Here is an 11,245-nt window from a genome sequence, read left to right on the forward strand (position 1 = left end):
GCTTTGCATACTGAAATGTTGTTGTCTCTTAGAGCCTCACAATAACACAATTCTTAAAGAAGTATTTGAAATAGAATTGTCTGTGTGTTATAAGCTCAGTTGTGTTGCTACTTTATTCCTGTAAGGGCTGGACTGATAAATGTGTCTGAAGGACTTTTGTCCTGAATTCAATCATATTTTCAGTCACTTGCCAACATCTGGCCCATATATCAGTCCAATCATAACTCTGCTTTCTCCAATTCTACACTCTGTTTTGTCCCTTTTTTGTCTACAATCTGACTACTTCTATTCTACTCCTGTGTGTGTCCTGTCCAGACGGACGTGTGTGTGTGCTCTGATGTGCTTCTGTGTAAGCTGCCCGCTGTGCTGCGCTGTGTGACGGCCCTGCTGGCCGCGGAGGGGGGGGGGACGGCAGAGGACCAGTCGCGCTGCCACTCCTCACATTCATCGTCATCGTCCTCCTCCTCCTCGCTGCTGTCCACAGATTTCCTGCTCTTCTACTGTGCAGTCATGGCCCTGCTCTACATCCTCTACTGCTACCTGCTCACCTAGAGGAGCAGCCCCCGGCACGCAGTACTTATGTGTATATTCGCATGACTGTTGACCTGCTCTACACACGCAGCCAGAGTCTGTGTCTGTGTCTGTGTCTGTGTGTGTGTGTGTGTGTGTGTGTGTGTGCGCATACCTTCCATGGCTGCAGAGCACAGCTGCACTGGTTGGATGTTTGAGCCATATAGAGCTTTGAGCTGAGCACCTTTAAGAAACAAACAGAATACACTCCAGTACACTGACGCTACAGCTTTCATTGAGGTGTTAAGATGAACAGAAAGCACTACACTGTTGGACAAATACTGTAAGAGCGTAGATGATCAGTCACAGGCCTTAGCCTCGTTTAGGCTTCACTCTGTGACGCACAGCGTGTTCGGACGGGATGACACTTTTCTGTTTGTTTGAGGCAGAGCTGCGCCACATGCACACACAATCTCACTGGTTGTGACATGAAAGGGTGGAGCAAAGGAACCACACCCTCAGCTGAATCCCACTGACACACTATGTCTTGTGCTCATGCCTGCTGTTTACCAGCGAGGTCAAACAGCTGTGACACAAGCTTTGTGGTCGTGGACTTTGAGTGTATGTGGAAGATTGACTCTGTATCAGGCGGGAACAGATCAGGGCCCAAATGCTGTTGGCTAACAGATTGCCCGAGGAAAGTTTATATGGCCAGTGTGGCTCTTTTTTTTCTGGTTCTTTCTGAGCATCACTAGGCCGGAGGGACTGTGGTTCTTTAGCTCTGCTCTCCAAGTTCTACCTTGAGATTATTTCTGCGTTCAGAGCAGCTCTACCTCTGAGTGTATTCAAACTCCAGGCCGATCGCTCATCCTGAGAAATTGTTTAAGTAGCCTGAGACTGAACTGTGAATGTGATGTGATTTTTAGCCTTGAGGCAGATGCAAGTTGGTGAAATGTGGAACCTGGATGTTAAGTGATGTTATGTCTAACACGACAATGTAACAGTGAGACAAGTGAAGCAGTGCCTCTTACTGAACATTGGCAGAGATGGCTCTTATTTTTGTCTGCTATTTTAACTGTGAGCAGCAGGGGGCGATGTCGCTGCGTCAATCCCCCTTGCAGGCTTCATGTGTCCAAAGTGACGGTACAAACCCCTCAAGGAGGTTGTGTGTGTAAAGTCTTTGTTGTCATTGTCACTGGCCCCTTTGACCAGCTGACTTCATTTTTGTATAAATGTAAACAGTTTATTAAATTATTGCTTTTTTTTTATTTATTTTGCATTCTATTCTGTTTGTGTTTGTTTTTGTTTCTGAGGTGAAACAGCAGAAGCTTCACCAATTCAGTTAAGCCTGTAAACTCATAGTTTTAAAGGCCCATAAAGCTTTGTAAAATCAATGTGTGGACTTTAAATCACACATGCAGGTGAATTAGATGTAATCAATATTCAATTATTCACAGTTGAAATAACATTGATTGTTTAAAAGTTTTCCCTTTTGTTGAATTGGTAAATAATTGATTCCCTAGAGGCCACACATTGAGCCTCTGCTGTTTCTACCACTTGCTGTGTCTGGCTTATTGCTCACAGAAGGTCAATGTCTGCTACTAAACACTGACTGGAATCTGATTATAATCCTTATTTGACTGATGGGTAGTTTCAAAGCTAATATCAAGGGTAAGCTTTTTGGAATTCTACAACTAAAGCCCTACAAATAAACCTCATTTATTCTAAACCACAAGTGGGACACTAAAACGTTCTAATTAACGAACTAAATGCAGATGTTCAGCATAATTTGTTCAGACAGAAAACTTCAGTGACTCAATATAAGTGGAAAATCAAATAAAGAAATAACCTAAAATATTGTTTTTAGGCCTCTTGCCCAGTAACGTACAAGAGGTGAACAGGTGATATTTTCCCTTTCAGCAAAGGATGCGTTTGTTTAACCCTGCAGTCAGCAGGACTGACTCTTAAAATATGGAGCCCCAAATTTTTCTATACTAAATAATTCTGAAAGAATTCCTTTGAATACATTTGGAACATATATACCGTAAATGAACCTACAATTTAACCAATTATTAAAACCGCTGTCATTATTGTTATGAAATACTATGTCATCATTTTAAGTATCATAAAAGTTCTGCTGGAGTTCATTTTTATGTCATAGAAACTTTTATTTCCAGAACTGTTTGTGTCACAATGACATTGATGCTTATGACACTTATTCCATGTGGGTTTATTTCCTAATACTTTTATACATCATAACAGTGGTGTTGTCTCCATTCACAAATTCTCCATCCTCCATTCGCAAAACAGCGTTGCCAAAAAACAAACCCTTAAGCAGATGGAAACTTAAAACACTTGAAAATAAACCTCTCCAAAAAAACAACATAAAATGCATGTACAACACACCACAGTCATTACAGTCACATGAAATAAACTTTGTTGTCACAAAAGCAGAAAAAATGTCAAATAATTAAACACAATGTAAGAAAAATCTAAAAAAACTCAAGTAAAATCCCATACGATATACGAGTTATGTATGCTTTACACAATGTATTCAGGATTAGTTCATAACATCTTAACTTAGCAATGGATTCTTGGGGATGTCAAATGAAAAAAAAAGCCATTTGTTGAACTGCAGTCTAGTTTTATAACTTATTCAGAAGTCAGGATGTCCACTGTAAAAACCTTCCTCCCTGGCTCCAGTTTTTTATTAGCGTGTTGTTAAGATAAAATTTATACTGTTTCAAATGTATATTTTATAAATGGAACTGGATAAGCAGCATACAGTCATTCTTTCACTAGACAAGCTATTTCTGAAATATGTTAGTGGAACAGAAATACTATTGTATTTTATATTTATATGATACCCGTGTATTATTAAGAATCGTTTTTCAGTTTATATAAATCTCTACGTTTTTTTCCCTCCACCCGCTGTAAAGAAATTATTAAAAACAAACTTGGACCATGTGCTGTTTGTCTGCTTGCTTGCTGTCATGCTTTTGCCTCACCGGCCAAGAACTGAATGTGATCAGGGTATCTGCAGCTCCTTAATATATTTTGACAAAAAATTACTCAGGGTTCACTCACTGGCTTTTGTATGAAGCTTCTCATAGTCTGCAGAAGACCAGGTTAGTCCAGTTGTCATCCTGTCACCACAGTATAAAACTATATAATGTCAAACTACTATTTCAAAGTCTGGGGACCTTCAAAGCATTAAGGGTCAGATGGTTTTGGTCTTTCATGGGATCTGTTGACAACGAGGAAAAATATAGAATAACATTAGATTCATTCTTTAAACACACAAGCTTCAGCAGTAACTGGTGGAGTTAGAAAGGAAGACCAAATCCTGCACATTCACTGTCAGATCAGTACAGGACAGTCTGATTTTTACCAGCTTGGTTCCTTCCTATTGCATTGCTTTTTAAGTCACTTTGAACAACACATTCAGGCTGATGCAATGTGGTAAAATTTTGAGCAGGCATGCAGGTATCCTGATGTGAATCCACTCTGCCCTGTGCTTTAACCTCTTCAAAAGCTCATGTGTGCTCTCCAAACAGCAGGTTTACCGTCATAAATTCCAGCTGGCCCATGTTGGAGCAGGTGAGTGCGCTGAGCCAAGGTCAGTGAAAAGACAGAAATCAGCCGATAGGTTTGTACTGCACCTTTCACAAAAAGGATGTTCAAACGGTTCTGTCGCCTGTCTGATTCTTCCTCTCTGCATCACTTCAGTCTGCAGTCTGCCTGCTGCTCACACACACACACCCCACTGCAAGTGTGTATTGTCAAGCTATGGTACAGTCTTCATTTTGTGTGTGTAGTCAGACTCTTAAGGTTCACCAGTTAATCAAGTAATCACTACACAGGCAGCAGCACTGATTATGTAGATTTAATCATTTCTCAGACAGACTGGGAAATGTCAGTTTTTGTGGGTGAGTGAGTTCCTCAAGGGGTCTTTTCAAGGGTCACTGAGGACGTTCCAACGGGCCCATCTTACTGTCTGCAAAATGCAAAAGCCTCAGAATCGCTGCCATGCAGGAGGGACTATGAATCCATCAACATGTGGTGCAACAACTAGCAGGACAAACATTCAGTGCAGTGTCTGTTGAGTGTGATAGCACTACTTAGTTTGACAACCAGCCGAATCTGGGCTATGCATGATGACAGTCATACATCATTACCAGTAGGACATTAATTGGGGTCCGATTCAGAACTTTGCTGTTGGGACCCTCAATATCTCTTGCTTTCTGTGCATTGTTGTATAGGTACCTTGTTCGGCAGTTGCATCCTGCAGTTTGCTTCAAACAATCGATGTACATCATAAGGCTTTCAAATTGTGCAGGACTGTCACATGACCAGATTATATTAAGTCAGCCAGGTTACCTAACCATCAAATAAGAATGGATTAACAAACTACAAATAGATGACTACAGGCACACGCTCATGCTCAGAGGCTGGATACATCAGAGGCTTTTTAAACATTTACTGCTACAAACCATACCGCACAACTGGTCCAATCCAAAATTGGACGCTATTATACAGCTGCCATTTTAGATTTGACTCAGAAATGTGACTGCTAGTGTCAAGACTGGACGTGGCTTCTACCCATGTCCTTTCTACGCTTGATTGCTAGCAGGATGGCTCTGTTGGTCCACCGCCACTTTGGCCCAGACTTGAATATCTTAACAATTACCACAAAATGTGGTTCAGACATTAATGTTTCCCTCAAGATGAGGTCTAATAACTTTAATGAACCTCTGACTTTTCCTCTAGAGCCATCACCAGGCCGAAGTATAATTTGTAATTTTACTTTGATTTGTGACCAAATAACTTGCAAACTAAGGCCACTCGCATCAGCCACACTTGTACTTTATGTGATTACATCCCTGATTCCAAAAAAATTGGGACACTTTATAAAACACAGAATAGAATTATTTGCAAACAAGTTTTGCAAAGTGTTCCTGAGCCCATGTAGTAGTAACCTTCATACAATCGTTTGTAATGGTGAAGTGGTGAACCTCAATGCCATCCTTGCCTATAAAGAACTGAGCCTTTGGAGGATGTTCTTTTCATACCCAGTCATGATACTATCACTTTCTACCAATGAACCCATTTACCTATGGAAAGTTGTGGAGTGTGCTGCCGCCATCAAATTCAAATTCACAATAAGCATAAATTTACAAAAATCATTTTAAGTTAATATACTCATATGCTAAACTAAGATGGCGACCGTGCAACACATAACCTCCATTCAATTTGTTGAAGTTGTGTTCTGTTGTCACAACACAGGACAGTTCGTTTGTAACGTTATTCAGCCATTATTGTTATAGCAACATCGAGCTGGTACAAGCAGCACCAGCTGACAAACAACACATTATGCTGCTTTTCACGTCTAAAATTACGCAAAACCACAGAAAAAAAACTCTGAAAATGACAAATACAAATCGAATGCAACAATAATACCTGCTCAACATCAGCGTGTCAGCATCATGAGCATGTTACTATGTGCATATCAGAAGTTAGCTCAAAGCACCACTGTGCCAATGCAGCCTCAGATAATTATGTAGCTGTTATCATGGTCTGTTTAATATTTGTCAGTTTTTCTGAAGGTGTGGTTGACAGGGTATCCTAATGGATTAGTCACAATAACCTCTATTGATTGTTACTGTGCGCTTGTTTAACATAAATGCTCTGCAGCAGTCAGAGCAGTGGGTCGGATGGCAATGTGCACTTTGGATTAACAGTGAACAATGAGAGGTCAAACTCTATAAACGTCAGTTGACACCAGGAAAGTTCAACAAAGGTATAGATACAGGTTTAGCTCACAGTTAGAACCCAACTGCCACATGCTGTCCAATCCCATATTTCTATGTGTCCTCACTGGGTTATGTTAGGGTACTTTTCTCCAAATATAGCCATCCTAATTTCTGAATTCCCTATGGGCGCTTACATTTACTTATTGCACCTAATCGGTGCCTACAATATATGCCCTGTTGCCTCCAAGTTCCCATCAAGAAGATGCACACTGCTGACATGCTGGCTACTGGCTACTTTATTACATTACCAAAACAAATGAACTCTTGTTAGGGTTCAAGCCCTAATGGGGCAGAATCCAACTGAGGTTGTCTATTTATCATTATTATTTTTCTGCCACAAAAGTTCAAATTGTTGTGAGTTGGAATAAGGTAGCAATACAGAACTTGGCACAATAACTGGAAATGATATGCAAATGCTTCACAAGACATATGAGGCCAATAGGTCATATGGTACCACTATAACAAAGGCCCAAACAATAAGACCATGTCCCTTACACTGTAATTCTGATTGACATACAAGTCTAATTCAGTATGCCCTATATATATATATGTGTGTGTATATATAGTATATATATATATAGTATATATATATATAAGATGGTTACTTAGCTTTAGCCATCTCTAGTTATCCAAATATCTAGCTAACATAAAGACATACAGACTTGATGAATGCCAATGTTTGAATGAAGGCAACACTTCATCATCAGTCAGATCAGAGCTCTTTCTTTTCCATTAAACATTCAAACATGACCAAATGTTTCTCTATTTTACAACAAGTCTGTCTTCATTGTGAAGTGACTGGTTGCTTGTTCCAAAGGAAAGTGAAAGTAACTGCCTGATTTAATGGCTTTTCATTTCAGACCTGGAGGCAATAAACACTTCAATACTGAACAGGGTCTGTGGATGTTTCTGATATTCACTGTATATGAGACTGAAATGACATGCTTTGCTGCAGAATGTCATTGAGCATGTCTTATAAATGTGTTAACTCTTTCACCACCAGGTTGGCCTTTATGTTCACAGTTTAGAAGAAATGACAACACATCTGTCACATCTAACAGACAGATTGTTGCAGAAAAATAATGTCTTACGTCATCAGCAATCATATTTTCTGTTGAAAGCTTCAACCCTTGGTCAACAATGTTTAGGTGGGCAGTGTGTGTCAAAGAACATCCACATGATTGCCAGAACCCAAGCTTTCCCCACAGAACATTGTATTGTAAACAGATGATTAATGTGATTCATTTCACCTGTCAATGGTTTTAATTTAACTTCAGTGTCTTTTGAAGTTCCAAACAATAACAACATCAACTTATTTTGATGGCATTAAATTTGGACTGAATCTGTGGGTAGCGGCATGTACTGCTACAATGTTATTCTTAATGCTACCACCTGTTGGCGCTAAACAAAGGAATCTTCAGATCCTTCAGTGTACATAGTGGCTTTAAACAAGCTTAATGTTATTTCCTTGTAATCCATCTAGGGCTTTCCTCAGCTTCTTCAAAACTAAAGTAACCTTACATTTACCTGAAGTCAACCAACTGCTGAGGTTATGAAGACACAGTCGCATGTCATTCTGCAAATTAGAAGTGAATTAGATTAAAAATTCACTTCCTTTCTGTTTGACAGTGAAATACAAATGACATCACGCTGTGTTCAAATATATATCCACCTACTAAAGGTCAAAGGCTACCAACCAGGCAAAGGGGGTATTCCCCCGCGTTTATTATCCCTCTGCAACATCATTTTTTCTATCTATTTAAAATGCCTTTGTTATTTTGGTATAAAATATGTACCAGAGAGTAAGCCAGGTAGTATTATTTCAGCAAAGTTGTAGTTTTTGGCTATCTGAAACTATCACGTATGGTCTGATGTGTTAAAAACTTGGCGGCAACAGGGTACACATAGAAAATTCACAGAGGACAGGCTGTGGATGGCAGGGGGATGAACAGCCAAGTTCTGTCCTTTAAAATGAAAATTCAGTCATTAGCTACTCACCTCACGCCAATGGAAAGTTTGCTTCATAAAACATTTCGGGAGCTTCACTGCGAAACAGCATTGAAGAATTCTCCTAAACAAGTGAAGGAGCTGGGGACTTCTTTTAAAACTTTTAAAACAACCAAGAAAATAATAAAATGGGTCCATGCAGCTTGTCCCAGGTCCCAAATTGATTTGAAAAGAAAACACACCCAGTCTGAAGATTGTGCGCCAGAATGATTATTATTAAAGCTGCCAGTAACAGAGCCATTCAATATATAGAAAAGCAAAGCAAAAGGTATTCAAGTCTGGATGAAAATATATGTATTTTAACTGCATCTGCGAATTCCTTTCTTTCTCCATTCCCAGGATTCATTGTGTTCCCCCCAACTCATCATGGAGGATGATGGGTTGAGTCGCCTGGCTCAGACAGTTCAGGTGTTGGTTGACTTGGCTGATGGCTCCCAGCGGACCCTGAAACAGGAAGTGTCTGCAGAGACTTAACAGTTTTATATCAAAAAGATCATCTCAAGACAGTGTTATTTTCAATATGCTTCATATTTCACAACCAAAGATCAAATACATGGAAACAATAAAAAAGACTGTAAATGACTTCAAAGCCTTGCTGTGTTTCTTTTCCTGTCTCAGAAACATTACGTCACAAAGGAACAGTTCAATATGCACTTCGTGTCTGAGAGTTAAATGAGAGGATCAACATCTCATATCTTTGTTACTCAGAGTGAGGTCATGTCTGTTAAAAACCTATATGAAGACATATATGCACACATATATTTACATATCCGTAAATATAAATATATATCCATATATGCACATACAGTTGAAATGTATGTATGGGGGGGAATTTCGAATATGTGCACATATGTTGGAAAATATATGTGGCATAGACAAAAAATATTTATGTTAATATATTTTCTTTCCATGTGGGTGAACTTACGAAGGCTACAGTATATAAACTCACACATTCCACCACTGCTTAGGAAGCTGAAACTTTTAGCGCAAATCTCACCTAATTTGAGGCCTCGCATCGTCATCTTCATCAATAAGAGGAGCATCTTGTGAATCCTGAAATCATAAAATACATGAGCAGTTTAACGCTAATGCCGAGGTCCTTGGCTTTGCTTCCACACTGGAAATGAGAAAAATCTCAGCTCATCAGTTTGTTTTTACTGAAGCGATCATGTGAACGATTGTGGCAGTTAACGACACAACACGTTTGCACCATGTTTTAAACAAAACAACAGAACACAAGAGCAACGTCACGCACACAGCCGGCGTAAGCACACTTTTCAGTTGCCCTCAAAGCCCACAATGCATTGCAGTTTTCCCATTCCGTTACGTCACACTTTCGAGCCCTATAGCCTTCTGAGCCAGGTGTCTCGGTTCGGCTTTATGAGTCGGTAGTTTGCCTGTTGCCGCAATATGGATCGAGTTGATGATAGATGATAGAGTGTGAGGCCACTTTAAAAATTGCTGCATGCAATCAAAGAACCAAAAGCTACTGTCTTATACATTGACTTTTCTTATGCAAACCTCAATCTGCATTGAATTAAAATAAGTAAAATCATGAATACATTTTGTTTGTGGGAGTGGTCTGCTGCAGGCCTCTTAATCCCTCAGGTGTGCCCTGATACTGTTGGGAGACTGAGTAGGCTTGCCCAGAAAGAGGAAACTTCAACAATTACTGTTTACATTTCTGCTGATTTACATATGTACATGCCGCATGTTTCTTCGTTTTCTGAGTTTTAAAGGTGTTGGTAGTTGGTTTTCTGAACTTTGGAGAGAGAGCCAGACTTTCTGTTTGTCCATATCAAACAAGGCTACTCCCTATCTCAATTGGTGATGGAAGTTCAAGCCCTGAACTTATACTTGTCTCAGTGTATATGGTAAAGTGTGATACAGCCTTTTGTGTCACTAGAGCAAGCTAAATGAAGTCTGGTAAAAGTCCTCAAGTGACATCAGTTGAGTTGGTGTTGGTGACTTTATAATTGCATCAGATGAGGGACTAGTCTCTGTACTTGTACTGCTAGAACTTAGTGCTATATTTGATTCCACCCACCATTGCATCTTATTAGAAAATGCAAGACAAGACAACTTTATTTGTATAGCCCAATTTTACAAACAGTTTGTCTCAAAGGGCTTTACATAACATCACAGCAACATCCTCTGCCCTTAGACCTTCACATCAACTATGGAAAAACTCCCAGAAAAAACTTTAGCAGAGAAAAATGGGAGAAACCTCAGGGTGAGCAACAGAGGAGGGATGATTCATCCAGGATGGGCAGATATACAATGGATGTTGTACAGGCAGGAAAGCAGTTAAAGACATGAGATATGGGATAGATGGGGAATGTTCACTCCTCCTTGAACCGCCACCTTAACGTGGTGGAGGGGTTTGAGTACCTGAGTGATCCTAGGGGCTATGTTGTCGGGGGCTTAAGCCCCTGGTAGGGTCTCCCAAGGCAAACAGGTTCTAGGTGACAGGTCAGACAAAGAGCGGTTCAGAAGCCCCAGATGAAAGAAAAAACAGCAAGGACGTGTACGTCGCCCGGATTGGCGTTACCGGGGCCTCACCCTGGAGCCAGGCCTGGGGTTGGGGCTCGCAGGCGAGCGTCTGGTGGCCGGGTCTCCGCCCACGGGACCCGGTCGGGTACAGCCCGAAGAAGCGACGTGGGCCCGCTCTCTCGTAGGCCCACCACCCGCGAGAGGGTTCAGAAGGGGCCGGTGCAATGTGGTTTGGGCGGCAGCTGTGGACGGGGATCCCAGCGACCCAAACCCCGGACAAAAACTCTAGCTATGGGGACATGGAATGTCACCTCACTGGGGGGGAAAGAGCCCGAGCTTGTGCAGGAAATTGAGCGGTACCGGCTAGAGATAGTCGGGCTCACTTCCACGCACAGCCTGGGCTCTGGAACCCAACTCCTGGA

The 11,245-nt window shown here is 40.9% G+C and overlaps 1 protein-coding gene across 3 annotated transcripts in view; it reads left to right on the plus strand.

Moving 5' to 3' along the window:
• Positions 1 to 8,913, plus strand: part of lrch4 (leucine-rich repeats and calponin homology (CH) domain containing 4) — a 47,638-nt gene extending 38,725 nt beyond the window's left edge. For 2 of the 3 annotated variants that reach the window (XM_046380229.1, XM_046380230.1), the window contains exon 18: positions 316 to 8,913. In XM_046380229.1, the coding sequence (XP_046236185.1) occupies positions 316 to 552 (237 nt within the window). In that variant the 3' untranslated portion in view covers positions 553 to 8,913. The remainder of the gene's footprint in view (positions 1 to 315) is intronic. The other variant, XM_046380231.1, reaches the window with a different exon arrangement.
• Positions 8,914 to 11,245: the final 2,332 nt, after the last annotated feature.

Source organism: Scatophagus argus, chromosome 23 (genome assembly GCF_020382885.2).
Source record: "Scatophagus argus isolate fScaArg1 chromosome 23, fScaArg1.pri, whole genome shotgun sequence".
Lineage (NCBI taxonomy): Eukaryota > Metazoa > Chordata > Actinopteri > Scatophagidae > Scatophagus > Scatophagus argus.